The 17,941-nt window shown below is 34.4% G+C and overlaps 2 protein-coding genes and 1 long non-coding RNA gene across 3 annotated transcripts; 2 read left to right on the top strand and 1 right to left on the bottom strand.

Moving 5' to 3' along the window:
* On the top strand, window positions 3,964–4,854 carry LOC18613581 (indole-3-acetic acid-induced protein ARG2). Its single transcript, XM_007050896.2, has 2 exons — window positions 3,964–4,231; window positions 4,353–4,854. The coding sequence occupies exons 1-2, from the start codon at window positions 4,158–4,160 to the stop codon at window positions 4,561–4,563; spliced, it is 285 nt and encodes a 94-aa protein (XP_007050958.2). The 5' UTR covers window positions 3,964–4,157; the 3' UTR covers window positions 4,564–4,854.
* Window positions 7,215–17,449, bottom strand: LOC18613582 (eukaryotic translation initiation factor 2A). The gene is made up of 14 exons (XM_007050898.2): window positions 17,302–17,449; window positions 16,777–16,840; window positions 16,323–16,680; window positions 15,878–16,064; window positions 12,206–12,440; window positions 12,022–12,090; window positions 11,295–11,396; window positions 11,138–11,178; window positions 9,340–9,473; window positions 8,496–8,559; window positions 8,311–8,407; window positions 8,111–8,217; window positions 7,651–7,673; window positions 7,215–7,553 (listed from the first exon to the last, which is right to left on the bottom strand). Exons 2-14 carry the CDS (start codon window positions 16,817–16,819, stop codon window positions 7,457–7,459), a joined length of 1,557 nt encoding a protein of 518 aa, XP_007050960.2. The 5' UTR covers window positions 16,820–16,840; window positions 17,302–17,449; the 3' UTR covers window positions 7,215–7,456.
* Window positions 13,121–15,604, top strand: LOC108662671. Its single transcript, XR_001928616.1, has 3 exons — window positions 13,121–13,249; window positions 13,557–13,659; window positions 15,014–15,604. It is a non-coding gene; the product is annotated as an uncharacterized LOC108662671 (long non-coding RNA).

Consider the following 17,941-nt stretch of genomic DNA (forward strand, 5'->3'; position numbering starts at 1 on the left):
GGGAAGTGCCGATATGGCACTATAGTGGTCAGATCCGGCCACATGGTGCACCAGATAGGCATTTTATTACACCGATCTCCTTTTCGGCTACCGGCCCATGAAGAAGAAAAAAGGAAAAAAGAAAAAATAGAATAAAAAAGAAAAAATTATTTGTAAAATTTAAAATATTAATATTTTATATATAATTTAAATATTATTAATATTAATATGATTAAAATATTAAAATATTAAAATATTAATATTTTAAATTATTAATGTTTTATTTATTCAATTATTATTATATTAAATTTTTAATGAGTATAAATAAAAAATAAAAAATATTAATATTTTAATCATAATAATATTAAATTATAAATAAAATATTTATTAATTAAAATATTAATAATTAAATTATATTAAAATATTGATATTTAAATTATTAATATTTTAATTGATTATAAATTATTAATATTTAAAAAATAAATAATTATATATATAATAAAAGATCTTTTTATCTTTTTATTTTCTATTCTTTTCTTATTCCAAAGTTATTATTACCAATCAAACACTGTAATAAATCACAACAATTATTCTTACTTTATTCCATTCATCATACCAAACTACGTAATACTTATTTTATTTTATTATCACTTCATTTTATTTCTACGTAATAATTATTTTATTCTATTTCTATCTATTTCGCAAACCAAACGTACTCTTCAGATATCCACTACTTTTGATTGAAGAGACAAACATAATCATGCCAGAGAATAGTGGAAATGCTATCCCACGTTAGGGTCACAGAATCTCGGTACACGATGTATCCAAAAAGAAAATCTGACTTCGACCCCGTCTCCTGTGAGCATCACAGTCGTATTGTTTATAAGGCCTTGCATTAAAATGGAAATGAGATCACGGTAATACGTTACCTTCCCCTTTTTTCAGGATAAGGATGAACAAGTGGATAACCGTGCCTTCCAATTTCATCAACTTGTCATAGAAAGTACTTGTATTTTTTTCTCGGCAAGGCAATTGCATCTGCAAAAGGACCCCCTTGGTTTGTATTTTCGGTGGGTGACCCTGCTATTGCTACCAACCTCAACTTGTCATGGGAAAAGTATTCTTCTTCCTTCGCGAGGTGAATTTTGCCATGTCTAACGGGGCCCCCTTGCTCTTCCGTTTTGTGTTGGTTGACTTTGTTCTTTGTTCATTTTAATATTTGGGTGCAAGGGGCCGTTGACGTTTTGAGATGAGGGAAAGTTATAGATAGCTTGACCAACCTTTTTTCAATGCTAATACCTCAATGACATTTAGGCACGCCTATCATGGCCAATGAGAGAAACGAAAGTTCATTAGACGATGATTTACTCCATAATTTGAAACCTTTTGATGCAACAAGGTGATATGTTGTTTGATATATCAATTTTATATGGAAAAATTGACCCATTCTTTTTCTTTTCTATATTGCAAATATTCCCTAATTTTAAGCAAATATTATTAAAAAAATCCAGAAATTGCCGGGTTGCCGCCGGCCAGGAGCCAGCCTTTCATTAATTATTGGCTGTAGATTGAATGGAAACAGCTGCAAGCCTGCAAACGCAAGAGAGGGAGGGATTAGGACCATGGACGGTCCTATCTTGAGAAGAGTCGTGTCACGTGACATTACTTGCTTAGTAAAAATTTTTATTTTTATATAATTTTTATAAAATTTTATTAAATTTATGTAATTAACAATATTAATGAATTTATTAATTTTTTATTACTTTTCAAGGAATGAAATTAAAGATTTCAAATTAAAGTAAATTTATTAAAAATAATTTATATATTAATATTTAAATATTATATGAAATTTTATTAAAAAAATCAAGATTTAAATTATTTTTAACTTGCAATGACGTTTTATCTTTTTAATTATTAGTTATGTTTTTCACTTTTTTTAAAAGTTCAAATTTTATATCGAAAGAGTGACGAATAAACGAATGATTACTTAATGATATAAATTAAAAAAATATATTTAAGAATGTTTTTATTGATATTATCATACATTATTTTAAAAATATATAAAAAAATTATCATGAATAATTATAATTATTTTAAATATTTTTAATTATATTAAATAAATATATTAAAATTATATTTTTCATTTAATATTAAAATTTATTGTATATAAATTTTAATATGTTTATATTTTTAATTATGATATCATTTTAAAAAAAATTTTAATATGTCCCGAGTAGGACGGACGACGGCTTGACCTAAACAAAAGGCAAAGAGCCAACGAGCCAAAGCGGAGCTCAACTTTTTGCGAATAAAACGATCAGGTTTGCGGTTAGCTGGACCATGCCAAATATCTATGTGCTGACTGCTGCTGATAACACTGTTTTAATTATACTTGACAAGTCGCCGCAGCTCCGAAACCAGTGCCATGGACGATATTTTCTTACTTTTGTTTCTTTTCAACAGCTTTCGTTATTTTCCTATATTATTTCTTCTGTGTAATGAGAACGGTTCCCCTTCCGAATGCAGCCATCGAAATCTTAAAAATTGCTTATCAACATTCATTAATTTTTAAAATTTTCACTTTTGTCATATTTATATATGAATTTTTTTTCTTTTTATTCGTTTATTAAAAAAAAATCAAAACCCTTCACTTAAAAAAAGGTGTAGTTTACCTTTAGCAGAAAGTAATAATAAAAAAAGTGTAGTTCACGGAGATCACGTCCTTTTTTTTTTCATTTAATAATGACAAATTTTATGGATGTGGACCATGTGGTTATAATGTTGAAGATGCCAAACTTACTAATTACCTTTGAAAGTAAGCTTAAGTATTTGTGAATATTTTTTTTCAAAGTACTAGTAATATCTTTTTTCAATTATATAAATTAAAATCAACTATTTCTTACATCACATATGCATAAATATATTTTAAAATGACATCTTAATAAAGATTTATAAGTTTATTAGTTAACATTTTAACGAAAATAATTTACTTACAAAATCATAATCGATCACTATATTTATAATAACTTAATGTTAAAAAAAACATAAATTAATTATTCAAAACCAAAAGAAATTAAAAAGAAAGGGGGAAAAGCTCAGTGAAATGATGGCCACTTAAAATGTTGAAACAACAAATTATTAAATCCTGAATAATAAATTTAGAGGCGGAGAGCAAAAGACGAAAGCCATCACGGGAAATTGAGCAGAAAGGGGCGAAAGGCTGAAGGGATTCCATGAACATCACCCGAAATCTGTATGCCGAAAGCGGGACACTCCAGCCTGTGACCATTATCTAAGGCGGTTCCCACGATAAAGGTATTTATACTTTAACGAGAAAAGAATGAGAACATAATTTATTTTCTGGTTTGGTTGATAATCAAAAATTAAAATGACAAAACAAAAACTCTAAAATTGGAAATTGGAGGGGGATTGACCCTTGACTTGGTAGGGACCCTTGGAGGACTCTTCGAAGGGCCATTTCCAGAACAAGAATCAAGGAAACTCCGCCGCCTATTACCAACTATGGATCTTCTACACGTGGACGATATGATGTCACACCCATCCCACATCAACGGCTACATTTTCGTCGACGTCCCGCACTCACGGCGACCCTTCCTCGTTGAACCCATGAAAGGCCGGCCTTTTCACGTGCTTTGATGTTGATTTGAAAGAAAAAGTCCGCACTCAAAATCATACACTGTCTCTCAACCGTCCGATATTTGATCGCCACGCCGTAAAATTTGACCCTTGGCAAACTAACGGTCAATATAGGGCTAATGTCGTATTTCTCGTTTATTAATTTGATTATCAACTTAACATTAACAAAAAAGTTAAAAAAGGTTCTAGATTAAAACTTCCAGGTGGCAGAAAAAGAGAGGTCCGTTACGCGTGTGTTGACGGGGTCTGTTTAAACTTTAGTGGACGCTATTGTTTTCTCTCGCCTCTCACGCGTTCCGCAACATTTTTTTCATTTCTATATAAACCCAACGAGAGTCCCACTTTGGAACCCATCTTCATAAAGGCTTTTCTAGAGAGGAAGAGAGAGAGAGGTTTCTTCTTCGCTGCTGCGGAAGGTTTCTTTTTCTTTCAAGAAGAGAGAAAAAAAACGAAAGGCTCTCTGCAGTAGCGTTCAAGTTTTTCTCAATCCAAAGTTTGAATTCAAAGAAGAAAAGAAAGAAATGGCTCGCTCTTTCTCAAACGCTAAGCTTATCTCTACTTTCGTTACCGATGGAATCTCTAACGCTATCTCTAGGTACCCAGAAGTTCTTTCATCGTCATGGCTCTATTTCTTTGTTTTTCTCTTTTTTCTTTTGTTTGCTGAGATAAAGAAAAGGAATAAAGATTTAATGTTGTTTTTGTTTTGTTTTGTGTAGACGAGGATATGCGGCGGCATCACAAGGAGTTGTGTCCGGTGGAGCAGCAAGGAACGCGGCGGTGGTGAAGAAAACAGGGGAAGAGATGGCAGGAGCTAAAGAGAAGGTTTCATGGGTTCCTGACCCAGTTACCGGATTCTATAGACCTGAGAACACCGCCAAGGAGATCGACGTGGCCGAGCTCAGAGCCATGCTCTTGAAGAAGAACTAAAATAGTAGTTTTACTAGAAGGCTAACCCGCTAAAAATTCAATGGATTGATGAAGAGGTTAGTTCGAAAATGTTATCTGCCGCTGGGGCTATCGGTGTGTCCTAAGGGGAAGTTTTTTTTTCTTGGATGGAAAGAAAAAATCTGTTGTTCCTCGCTCCTTCGCATACGAAATAGATTTGATGATGTAATATTGTTTCTTGATTGCTCTTGTAGGAATCAAGAATTTGCTAGTAATAAACAGTAGGAGTACCATTTTATAATAATCTGAGCCTTCTTTTCATTGTTCTGCTAATCCATGATTAATGAATCCTGAATTAATATAATATAATATGATAATTAATCATAACCAAAGCTTTCCAGGGAATATGAAGAAGAAGATATTTTGATACGATGCTTTGAATTATATCATTTCATTACCTAAAACCTGTCATAGTCTTAAACTAACCCTAAACGAGTGAGACAAGTTTGAACCTTCTCAGTGTTCCAATTTTCTTTAATTCTCTACCAAACAAAACAAGCTAGACAAGCCCGGCCTTGCCTATAAATCATAGTTGTCAGACCAAAAGTTTGAACCTTGGAACCCTGCTTCTTTGAAAACTCAAAAGTTTGAACCTTGGAATCCTGCTTCTTTGAAAACTTTCTTTGATGTTAATGTCGTTACTCTTCACCTGAGAGCTAGTTCAATGGATGTGTAACTGATACTAAATTTACTAAATATTCATTGCTAATTCCTGATTCAATGCATAGTAAGCTTTTAATTCAGCATTTAAACAAGTAAAAGAATATGTGAAATTATGGGTAATCAAAACCAGGTATTGGTTCTTACGTTGGAAGTTGTGAACGACTTGGACAAATAATCCTTTAGATTTCACTAAGTTAATGGAAAATTAGCAAGCTTTATTTTATACTTTTCTTCATAATATACTTTCCATAAACAAAATTATCATGTAATCAAAGACGTGAAGAAACGTTAGGTAATTACATTAAAGTCAATAAACCCAAAATTGGATTGCATATCGTTTATGTATGTGGTTCCTAAATAATAGTACTACATTTATATTTTATATATATTGGTTTTTATTAAATTATTAGAGGCAGACAACAGAGAATTATCACCTCTATTATTGGATCGGTTGGTCGAGAAGTTAGGGACACTAGAAAAATTAATAATTAAAATTTTGTGAGATCTCATAAATAATGCAGTGGATCGGATGCATCAATGATGTTGAGTTTGGCAACGAGAGGATAGTTGGGTACCCATCAAAAAAGCCAATTGGCAATTCTTCACTTTCTCAATATTTGTTGGTGGGGCCTCAAAGCCTCCTAAAGATCTGTGATGCAAGCACAGGTGCGGTGACTTATCTGACTCCTATGCCATGAGAAGATGTCATGTTTGAATGAAAACGACGCCAGTTATTTGTCGTGTTGGGAAAGAGCCAATAATTAAGTTGACACTGTGCACAAGAAAAGAATAATAATAATAATAATAGTAATTTACGAGGACACCTTGAAGGTGCCGATGAATCTTCTTATTGGTGGACTTAATAGAACTATTGGCATTTGCTGACGAAGAGGCGGTGAGGAACTCAATTTCGTTTCGAATTGACGAGGTGCTTTGTTGAGAAAGAAAAATCTGTAACATATTTAAAAAGAAGCCCCAATGGGGCTTCCAGAGTTAACCACGTGGAGGGGAGAGGGTGAAAGAAACAAGCTGTTGAAGCAAAGAGAAAGAAAGAGAGGGGTGCAAAGAGGTCCGAGTCAACCAAGCGGAGGGCAGATAGAGGAAAAGAGAAAAGATGTTGAAGCAAAGGGATGGGGTGCAAAGAGGTCCCGTGTGTTGCACACGGGTCATATTCTAGTTAACTTCAAAGGGTTGCTTGAATCCAACTAGCTGGTTAATTATGTGGCCAGCAGAAACTGAGAAGCCATGCAGCAGAGAAATTCCGAATGCAATTTTTGGTTTGCCTGTTTGTTTCTGTTTCATTGGATGAGGTGCTCCTAGTTAGGCAACCATGGCCACTCACTCGGAAAAATGTCAAAAACTGATTTGTGCGGAGAATCATCACAAACCAGAAAACTTTTGAGAGGGTTGAATTCTAAGAATCAGGAGGCCACAATTTGCAGCTCCGCAAAATTTTGACAACGATGGGTGAAATCTTCTCTTCAGGTAGTGGAGCTCGAAGGTTATGACTCTGACGGATGTGATATTTTGAGTTTCAGCTGCAGAAGTTGAACAGCCCTTTGCAACATGAGTTGTAAAAATCAATTTTCTTGGAGATATAAATTCCATCAGTCATCAGACAAGGGATAATCTTAGTTGACATGAATTGTACGGAAAATAGGGAAAAATAAGCGAAGAGAAAAGAAAAAGAAATATTTTTCTCTCAATATATAAAAATTAGATTTAGCAAAATAGGTATATAAATCTATTCATTTTATTTCCTTTCTTCTATTTTTCTCTTAACATGCGGAAAAAGAAAAAGAAAGAAGCAGACTGCTACTCTTTCCTCTTTTCCTGCTATCAAACATAGTGATCGTATTTCTTTGGTGTAGTCTTCCACCAGGATGAAGAGGTAAAAAAGGCAGTAGCACAAGAAACCTTTTTATTGGTATGGCTGTAACCAAGCTACTGCGATAGGTTAATACACAAAAGAAAAGATAGAACACATGCTTCTATGTGCATAAATATTCTGTTCGGCTCAAAATTTTTATTCAACCCACACCCCCCTTTCTCCAGTATCCTCTTGAGAAAAAAAAAAAAACAGAAGGAAATGAGAGGTAAGGCAAAGCCCAAAATCATACAGGACAAATGAATATTACAGCTCAAGACTGGTGACTGCAGGGTATCCAGGTTTAAACAGTTTTAAGTGCTATTAGGGTAAAACTGCACTTGATCATGTAGCATCTGCTGCAGCAGCTGCCTCAGTCGCTTTTTTCTCCTTTTGTTTCTCCCTCTTCTTCTTGTTTCTGAGCGCATTCTTGCTCATTTCTCTATATTCACATGACATACTCCAAAGCATTAGAAAATACAAAAAAAAAAAAAAAATCTGTATAGATATAGGAAAAAATTATGATAAAGGGCACTCACCCTGCACTACTCCCTCCAAACAACTGTCATTACAATATCATTAAGACAAGTCAGGACCACGTTAAGCAAATAAAATTAGAGGAATGTAACCCTAGTAATGCAATTATATTGAAGATCATTGAGAAGGTAAGCAAGCTACAGTGAGGTGAGGAGTCACAGGTGCAAATTGTTTAAAATCCAATTTTCTTCTGCGGTGTTATTCTGTGACTAATAGTCTACTTGGAGGGATGTTGTACTATCCCTTTTTTTTTGCAAAATTCATCCCCTTTTAGATTCCATAATTCAACTGGATCTTCAGTGACAGTCTAGTAAAGAGTGCTTCCAAAATTGATCTTTCGCAACTAATTGTCTTTTTTAGTAAGTAAAATCTTTATCTATTTCTTGTCCATTTGTTTCTTGTTTAAAAGTTGCATTTCATTCAAGCCATCATTGTGAGATACCCATAGTTGTCAGAGAATACCTCTGCCTGAACTGTAGCTGCATTCTTAGCATGTGGAGGGCGATATGCAGCAGGTTTCTGTGCAGGAGGATTGGCAGAGGCAGTTTTTTTGGAGGTTGACCCTTGTCCTGGATAATGATTGACAATGTTCGCTGAGTCACACATTTACCAAAAGAGAATTTCATAATAAAAGAATGTTAGAATTATTGAAGAAAGAGAACCTCGTGGTTTGGTTTCTTCAACCTTCATGGAATCAACGGACTTAATAAGTTCAGCAATTTCACCAAACTTATCTGGTGACTCTGGCTTCCAATCAGCCTGCGTGAATGATAAACATAGGGCCAAGTAAGGAAAAGTGCACATGAAACCACTTCAAACAAGAGCACTACCTTGTAATAATACTCACCTGGAACAACTTGTCAAACATCTTCTTAAAGAACAAGGATCCATTGTGGTGGAAAATTTTAATGCTTCAACAACAACAGAATTTGAGATTCATCAAATGGTTACCTTTAACTACAGTAAAAGGATAAGAATGTATACTGACACACTCTATATATGCATATTAACAGAGAGAGGAAAGAACGACAATTGTTTTCTTATCTGAAAGGAAGAGAGAATAAAATTGGAGGTTTGTACTTTGAATTTTTCCCTTTATATCTCCTTAGTCATTGGCATGCCAAGGTTAACTACTCTCTTTGTTGTTTAAAGTGACCAACTCAATATCTAAGTCTGAAATCAACTCAGCAACCAGCTCTAAATAGGGTCAGAGAACTTATGAACATTCCTACAAGGTTAAAATAGAACTCCATGAGTTCTATAACAGCATGCATTGGATAAATGTTCAATTGTTGATTTACACTTTTGATATGCTCATTTTAAAGAGAACTGCACAATGCAGAATTTACATTAGCCGCTGCTTAAAGTCTTTTTGCCACAAACTAAATCAACTTAGACAATTGCATTAACATGGTTTTGATTTATGACTCATCATCTCACACCACATGAAGAATCCAAATCTAAAATACACATTAATAATCTAAAATTCATACCCATAGAAAGAAGCGTCTATTTTTCAATGCTTTGTGGTAAGAACAAGAAATTAATAATTTAATGTAACAAAAAAATTAAATCAAGAACACCATGTGGTTAGAACAGGTTGGTTGGTATACAAGTAAATATCAAGGTGACATGTAAAGTGCAGCACTCCTCTGTAACCCCCATATATGAAAACATCAACGACAACATACCAATTGTCAACTTGGAGTCTTGGAGCTGTTGTTGCAGTCATGAAATAGCGTCCATCATAAGACCACTCACTTGTCACAGAGCATTCAGCCCTAGTTGTTCCAAGCTGCTTTTTATCTACGAGGTCCCAAAATGCCTGAAGTGTAAAACTAAAAATTAATTTGCTGCATTAAGAATGAGAAAGGCAAGCAATTCATTAAGGAGGGGCCTAATGAAAAAAATGGCACCAAACAGTTCTCCATATTTTAGGAGAAAAATGCCTAAATATCCAAATAAGCCCTCAAACTTCACCCAAAAGTAGAAATAAGCCCTCTACCCTTTATTTCATGAAATTAAGGCTATAAATTCTTATTTCATCCTAATTGTATCCATTAAATATGAAAATGGGTGAGAAGAAGTCGAATAGAGTTAAAAGGAACTAACCTTTGTTATCTGGCATTGCTAACAAACAGGTAGCATTATTTTAAAGGGAGAAAAATGTGACATGGAAATTAATAATTTTAGTTTTGTTTTGCTGGCAAAAGCAGGAATTACTGAATTATAAAAGGAAAAAGAAAAATATCTGAAGAAGGGAAAATGAAAACAAAAAAAAAGAATATGCAACAATACAAAATGCAAATGCAAAAAAAGGGATCTTCAAGTCATTGGTGCATGGGAATTAAAGTACAGTAAGACCAAAAAAAGCCTTAAAACCAGAAACAGGAACAAGAAGGTGCTTTGACTTTTAAACATGTAGCAGATAAGATAAAGGCAATAGATTAATTAATCGATTGATTAGAGTTTATATTAACTTGAAAAAGTAAAATATCCTTCTTGAAGTCAAAAATTTGAGTTTTACAAAAAGGTTGAAGTTCTGCCACATGATGTTTCTGGGGTAGTGATCAGTGAATGCTTTGTTCCCTTCAGCTATAGCTTGGAGCCTACTGATCTGGAATGATGATGAAGCTGGCAGTTTCTGCTGCAAATCTTAAATTTCTGACCAATTCAACTTTGCTTCTCTGTTTTCTTTCTTCTATCTTCAGTTATTTTGAAACTCCACCTAAACTTTCTTTCTTTCTTCTCTCCTTTTGCTTTTCAATTTCCCTCCTCCTTCAAATGAAAAACACTAGCCCCTTTTTCTTCCTCTGAAGTTAATCCATTTTTTATACGCTTTCTTTTATATATTTCAATGTTGCCAGAATAACTAAAGTACCATTCCCTTGAGTATTTATCATCCACCTCATCCTAATAACTCCACATCATCATTTTCTACTTCCAACATCAGCCAGCCAAGCAACTATTAACAGGATATCCCATTTTCCCTTATGTTTAAGTCCTCTGTACAATGAAATAGGAGTTTACAGCCTTTACTTCACGAAATAAAAGATAGAGGGCTTATTTCCAACTTTTGTTTAAGTTTGATGATTTATTTTAGGTATTATGGCCAAAAAAAGACAGAATCTAGCTCCAAGCCCCCAACAAGTGGAGAACAAAAATAAAATTTATTCCCAGAAGAACCCAGAATATCAAATTGACAAAAGAGATATAAGCTAGAGACATAAGATCACCCCCAAAAAACAAGGGTCAAATGACTCCTGAGAAACAAATCCATGAACCACCCAAAAAGCAACTTGACTCCCTACAGTTAAACATTCAGTAAAGTAACAACAGGGTTAAAAACAAACTGCTGTGAGAAACATCAGAATAAAAGTATAAAGACCAGATAATTCATAGGAAGCAGGAAGAAGATCACCAATCAAAAGAAGTACAAGTTGAAATGACATGACCAACAAGAATACGGCAAATAAAGTGCATACATACCATGTCACCAGGCAAGTTACCAAAACCAGCAACACACAGAACTGTATATCATAGACTTAAGGCTACAATATGTATAGTCAAAAGCACAGCAATCAGTTGGTTAAAGTTCATCTGACTAACTACAAGAAAAGTATGAAAATTATTTACGAAAGGATACATTTCCCCTTTGGGTTCCATCGGATGGTATTGTAAGGACCAGATCCCAGCTCAAGTAATGGTTTGCACTTTTTGTCAAATACTGTTGCACTTGCAGGCATAACTGAAATTATGTCAAGGTCAAGGACAATCATCATAGAAACAGTTGTAGAAAGGATCATGAACAAAAAGAAAGGCTAACCCTTCATCACCCAACTCTTTATATTGGGTACCATTGCTTACATGTCAGACACCTCATAATAAATATGCGTTTGAGGTTATATGACACTCTAAAATAAGGAAAAACTAACAAAAGATGAACATACCCATTTTGTGTGCATACAAATGTCCCACTAGTTCACAAGTCTGAGCAACATCAGCTAGATCAAACAGCATTCCCTGTAACAAATTTGCCCATAGAAATGACAAGAAATTCCACCATGTGAAAAATTTTGATCTAGACCTCAGAAGAGTTATAAAATAGCTTCTTGACCATTTGTATGTGAACTGCACTAGAGGATCTACTAGCGGACGAAACTCCATCAAGGGATCAAAAGTGCATGCAACTATCATCCCAGATCCCATTACTTGAGAGTTTCATAAATACACTTGCAAAATCGAATCCAGTTAAAATTAAAATCCAATCACCAAACAAGAGTTAAACACCCGGCCAAGTCCTCTAATTCAAACTTCTCAAACAAAGTTACTGCAATCAGCATTATTGTCTTTTATAATGCAGAAAAGGATACATCCATAAACAACAGCAAATTCTTTCCCAGAATATGACCACTGAACATCATGAATAGGCCCCTCCTTACCTGCCAATATGTGTAACAGTCAGTAGATTGTACACGGTGAAGAAGCAAAAAGATTATGTTCCTTTCTGACCAAAAAATAAAAGAAAAAGAAGGAAAAAAATAAGCAAGAACATACGAAGGGGTACAAGTCCTTCATGGGTCCCATCAGTTGTAAGGTAAGTCAGCTTTGATTCTCCATAATAACTCTGATTAGTCTTGTCAACATCAGATTGCACCACAACTAGAAGCCCTGTAGAGCCATGATTCCAATTTAGCTGCACTGTAGAACATCTGAAAAAGCTCCGCCGAGCAAGAGGTTGGCTTTGCAACTCTTTCCCACAAGCATATATCTGGACACTGGCTGGACTCCCCTACAAAATAGAATACCCGACCTAAATTTAACATGAGTGCCAAAGGCTAATCTCCCATGTGAAGTACATCTAAATGTTTCCAACAAGAGGTAATCAAATCATTTTCCAGTTTTGACATCCCAGCAGTTTATGACACAAAAATTATCAGACCAACCAACCTCGAGGCACCGTAAACATGTACACTTCTTACATATCAGCTTTGGAAGACATGCGTTCCACAAGCTGAATTGGCCTTCTCATCAGCTCTTGGTATCTTCTATGCTCTTTTCATTCCTTGATCTCCGATATGTCTTGATTGAAGGTTTCTTTTTTTGCTAATTTGCAATTAAATTCGACAGTTTCATTGAAGAGATTTTGTGAAATCCCAATTTTTCATTAGAGAATAGAATGGTAAATCCTTAAGTGAGCTTGTAAATTTCTTGTTTTGAACCAATATTTTGGACTTTAACTATTGAAAAATCTTTTCTTTTGAGCAACTAAGTTGTTTTGGAAAGTAGTAGAGAGAGGAGTCAAAATGGAGGTCTTTTCAAGTGAACTGTTACATTCTGGAGCAAAAGCACTCATGAATGAAGTATCAATACTTGCTGCCCAGAAAGCTTCTGAAAAAAAAAAATTTGAAGACGAAACACAAAAATAAAAAGGGCAAAATAGTATTTTCACCCCCAAAAGTAGGGCTTTCTAAAACCTCTCAGTTATTACTCTGCCTCCCTTTTCCATTTCCAGCAATTCTCAGCCTCTCTCCTCTTTTCTCTCTAGAAACCTTCATTCTTAAGATTCAAACCCGGCTTTTGACTTTGAAACTAGCAAGGGTAAGCTTTCCACTATTCAACTCTTCAAAACTCTAGTTTTCAAGCTTTCATTTTCACTCTTTCAACGGATTCAAGTTTCTCTCTCTAAGGGTTTGATGCCCAACTTGGTTTTCTCTCACTACAAGCTCACTAAGGTAAAAGAAAGGTAGACTTAAGTGTTTGAGTTATTAGTTAGTCACTGAACAGTAAATTAGCAAGCTAAAAACCTAGATTAGACAAAGATTAGTTAGGGTTTGAAATAGCTTAGCTTTAAATTTGCGGATTATTGATTTAAGATGTGTTTATGATTGAATGATTGCTATTATAGGGTCTGTTGAAGCTCCAAGAATTTATTTGGAGTGAAGAGTCAGTGATTCAATTGTGTGCTAGTCGATGAACCAATTGGGATGGGGTAGACACAGCATTTTAAGGTATTTTGATATGTATATAACTAAGCATGTTTAATGATTCCAATATCACTTTTTATAAATATGAATGATTTAGTACTGAATCAAATATTTTCAATGATGTTTCTAAATGTATCTATACTATCTAAATATGAATACCATGTTGTAGTTTTGAATAAGGGGGAACAAGCCTTTTCAAATGTTTTCCTTCAAAATGAATCTATGATGGTATGGTTGATATGAAATCAGTGCATGACTAGATGAATGGAAATGTGGAAGAACGATTGCCCACTAAAATGATAATTAATGGAACATGATTTATGTACACGACAGCAATGGTGACTATGAATTCCACTAAAATGATAATTAAATGAACATGATTTATGTACTTGACTATGGCAATGGTGACTATGAATTGATTAAGTACATAAGAGGATACGTAGATGATGATAAGAGAATGCTGAATAGATATGAGTTACAAAGTAAGCTTATGATGTTGCATGATATTGATGTGTTAAATTCTATATGAGTATGAAGGCCCTGATATGGGGTGTTGTACCACACAAACATGAGGGCCTTGATGTGGGGCATTGTACACATAGTTATGTAGCCTAGAGTTGGGGTGGAGGTACCACTCGTGCATGGCATTCATTTACATGGCTTTTATAATGAATACATAGTGATAATGATGTAATGAAATGCCTATGATGTGTATCTTATTGTAAGGAAGTTCAACTACAGTACGATTGTATGTTCGAATTATGTTTTTCATGTATTTTGAACGAACTACTAAGAGGTATAGCAAGTATAGAGGTTAGCATGACTATGGAGACTTGTAGGTGCAAGAAATTACCCAAATTCTAGATTTTTATAAATGAAGTATCCATAGTTGAAGAACAAATACCGATACCTAGCAAACAGAATGCCTCAAGAAGCATTTTGTGTGAAAAATATAGATACTTCCCCAAGAAGTATCGATACCTATTGCCTAAGCATCAATACTTCCCCTAGAAGTATCGATACCTATGACTTTGAAAGCATTCTGGATTAAAAGTACTAATAGCTCTTATGAAAGTATTGATAACTAAGGTACAGAACCTCTATTTTCGACTTTTAAATGACTTTTCACTTGTTTTTAAGCTCCTTTTTTAATCCAAACCCTTGAGTTACTTGGAATTCAATCAAAATCATGTGAATTGGTCTTATAACAACATTATTTCAAGTATTTGGAAGGAAATGTGATGGTTGTTTTTAAATTCATGTTTATTTCAAGATTATGAATTATTGCAAAAGCTCTTCCCCTTTGGCTTGTCCCCTTTCTTGCGTTTGCTCCCTGAGTTTTACAACTCAGGCCTGAAGATATATTGTTTTATTTTAGATCAGTAACTCGCTTGGCTTGCTGCCTCATGGAGTAGCAGCTAAACTCATACTTGGTAGATGTGATAATGCCTTCCTTCAAATCTTCCAGTGTCATTACACTCCACAGTGGTGTCGAGTTGAGTCGTACTTGTCATTTACTTTTTATGTGGATGTATGTGATGTAAATAAAAGCAAAGAATACTTAAAGTTATTTACTCTTGATATGAGATGTTTATATTGAGCACCAAAAAGGGGTGTATATGATTTGTGATACCTATGATAATGAGGCCATCGATGAATATGGGCATGAGGAGCGTGCTGAACTATGATAATATGAATTTATAAATATTGATGAATGAATTATATTTGTGTTTATGCATGACTTGTATTAACTGATGTGATTGAATGGTGTATACAGACACATATGTTGGTAATCATGAATGATACACATATATGTAAAAGATTGTTTAAGGCTTGCTTGGGTCTTGAGGGCCATATCCATGTAGGCCCTTGCGCTGGTGATGTCTCCGGAATTGGGATGTGACAAGAACCAAAGCATGTGCTAGCTTCCAATGCTAGAGATAACACTTTTTTTTTTTTTTGCCAATAAGATAAATGATCCCAAGACGTCATTAAAACACAAAAAGTCCAGGTATACCTAAGTTTCACAAAATGAAATTCCCTGATCCTATCCAATCAAATCATACAGTATTATGAACTTTTTAATTTACTTTGACCTGTTCCTCTGCTGCCACAATTGAAACAGATTGACGTTCAAGTTCAAGATGGCAGCATCTTAACAGAATATATAAGAAGAATAATCCGTAAAATTGATCTTTATTTTTCATAATAAGAAACCTGCCGAAGCCAAAGGAAGACCAACCTTAGATTCTGGCACAAATGCAGCCACATGGGACCCAGGTGCCTTGGAAAGCTCAACTGCAGCCACCCCAGGAATTCTTAGCCGATGCGAAATTCCTTTAGAGAAATCTACAGCATCAAAAAACTGTATTTCGTTTGTAGCAAGCCGGCATGCAACAGCTTCATAAGAACTGAACTGGATTGAAGGCCTGGATGCAGATGTAAAAGGTGGTTAAATATCAAATCAAAGATACACATGCCAGAAAAGAAGACATAGGGATATCGAAGATGCCAAAGTGAAGGATTTAATCGCCCCCAGCGGGCATCATTTGTGAACTGTTACACTAAAATCCAGACTGAACACTTAAAAATTTTTTTTTTTTTTTTTGGGTATGACTGTTATAAAACAACACATAATGCGTGCAACCATAAATAACCATGCTCAAATATATATATATATAATGTACCATGTGGCTTTTGTCATGTTTTTCTGAAATTGCTCGTAAACAGGATCACCCGTCTCTATGTTCCATAAGACCACATTCTTTTCCTGGGGTGTAGTAGATTTCTGAAAGGTTTGAAGGTAAGTACCACGTGGGGACAAGGCAGAAGCAGCAACATTGGGGATTTGGAAACATCTTATCTCTTTCAAGGTTCTGGAGTCGTAAACACTTGTAGAAGAATCAGATTTCGTCACCATAAGCCTAGAACCATCCTCACTAAACTTGGCACTAGTGCAAGGAGCTTTTTCAAGCATAATTCCAGGTTGATTATTATTGTTGAATGGAGGCCCATTCCAGATAGAATATCCCTCCGGTTCTCGAACTACACAAAAGGTCGGGGAGAAAACAAAAACAATGAGGATTAAGATAACAAATTAAATAGAGCTAAATTCTGAAGAGAAGCATGATTATTAACTACCTAAAATCTCCAAAGATGGTGAAGTTTCCACAGCTGCTGCCATTAGAGGCTTATCGAAGTATAACTGCAAAATCCAATGCCAGTAGCAATTCAAGAACAAACTTTTTCAAACAACTGAATTTCATTATTTATTGACAATAAGCAGAAAAAGGCATGCATTTTAACTCCATCATTGTTTCTTTGAAACAAAATCAAAATCAATCGTTCAATCACCACTTCGAAAACTAGATGAAAATGAGAAGAAAAAAAAACAACAGAAAAATTAACATCGAAAGCTAAGGCTCTATTCGGTCGTTGCTTTTTACTTCAAAAGTTACGATAAAACAAAAAAAAAGGGTAAAAAAAAAGTAAAAAATGCAAAAAGAAGGGAAATTTATGCCATAATTATGAAAATAAACTTTGGGGAAAATATTGCAAATAAAAGAACACCAAAAATGGCATTCAAGATTTCATTTTTTTTCTTTTTTTCTCGCTATTTATTGCAAACTAAAACACGAACTTTGAGAAGCGGAGAAAAATACAGACCAGAGGAACAACGTGACGTCGTGTTGGGGGATCTGTGCAGCAGCCGCTGAAACTTTTTACCTGCGATTGAACTTGGCTCACTGCGTACTCCTGCTCCACCTTTGGGCTTTGGGAGTCAGCCTACAATTACTAGAGGCAAATGCATTGAAGAAGCGACATCGTTTTTGGTTATTTCTCCTGGCATTACTTTTTTTTTTTTGTTTTCGTTTTCCCTAAATACACCAAAAAAAAGGCATTAGGACACTGGACAATAACATAAGAATTGATTCTAGGTACGTACGTTTGATAAATGATTACAACAGGGATAATTTCCAAATTTTTATTGCACTTGGATTAATATTATTTTCGTCACGTTATTCATTTTTTTTAAAAGAAAAAGAAATTGCAAGCCAACTACTAAACGTATGCGGTTCAATTCACTTAAATTACTTTTGTTTTTATGAGCCAGAAATACAGTAGAAAAAAAAAAGAGGAAACTATAAACTTTTTATCATGGCTCTCCCATTCCTATCCGTTACTTATTAAAAACATAATTTGGATTTTTATTCACAATTTAATATTGTTTTTTAAATAAATTTTGAGATAAATGGAATGATACATGTCCACTTCTTAATGAAGTATGGTTGCAAGACAGCATATG

The sequence above is a fragment of the Theobroma cacao genome, chromosome 1 (genome assembly GCF_000208745.1).
Source record: "Theobroma cacao cultivar B97-61/B2 chromosome 1, Criollo_cocoa_genome_V2, whole genome shotgun sequence".
NCBI lineage: Eukaryota > Viridiplantae > Streptophyta > Magnoliopsida > Malvales > Malvaceae > Theobroma > Theobroma cacao.

Excerpts from the sequence above, each read along its gene's own strand:
- LOC18613581 (XM_007050896.2), top strand. The coding sequence starts at position 4,158 with ATGGCTCGCTCTTTCTCAAACGCTAAGCTTATCTCTACTTTCGTTACC. Across the intron at positions 4,232-4,352 it reads ATCTCTAACGCTATCTCTAG|ACGAGGATATGCGGCGGCAT; the intron begins GTACCCAGAAGT and ends TGTTTTGTGTAG.
- LOC18613582 (XM_007050898.2), bottom strand. The coding sequence starts at position 16,819 with ATGGCAGCAGCTGTGGAAACTTCACCATCTTTGGAGATTTTAG. Across the intron at positions 12,091-12,205 it reads TGAAGGACTTGTACCCCTTC|GTAAGGAGGGGCCTATTCAT; the intron begins GTATGTTCTTGC and ends ACATATTGGCAG. Across the intron at positions 8,560-9,339 it reads AGACTCCAAGTTGACAATTG|CATTAAAATTTTCCACCACA; the intron begins GTATGTTGTCGT and ends TTGTTGTTGAAG.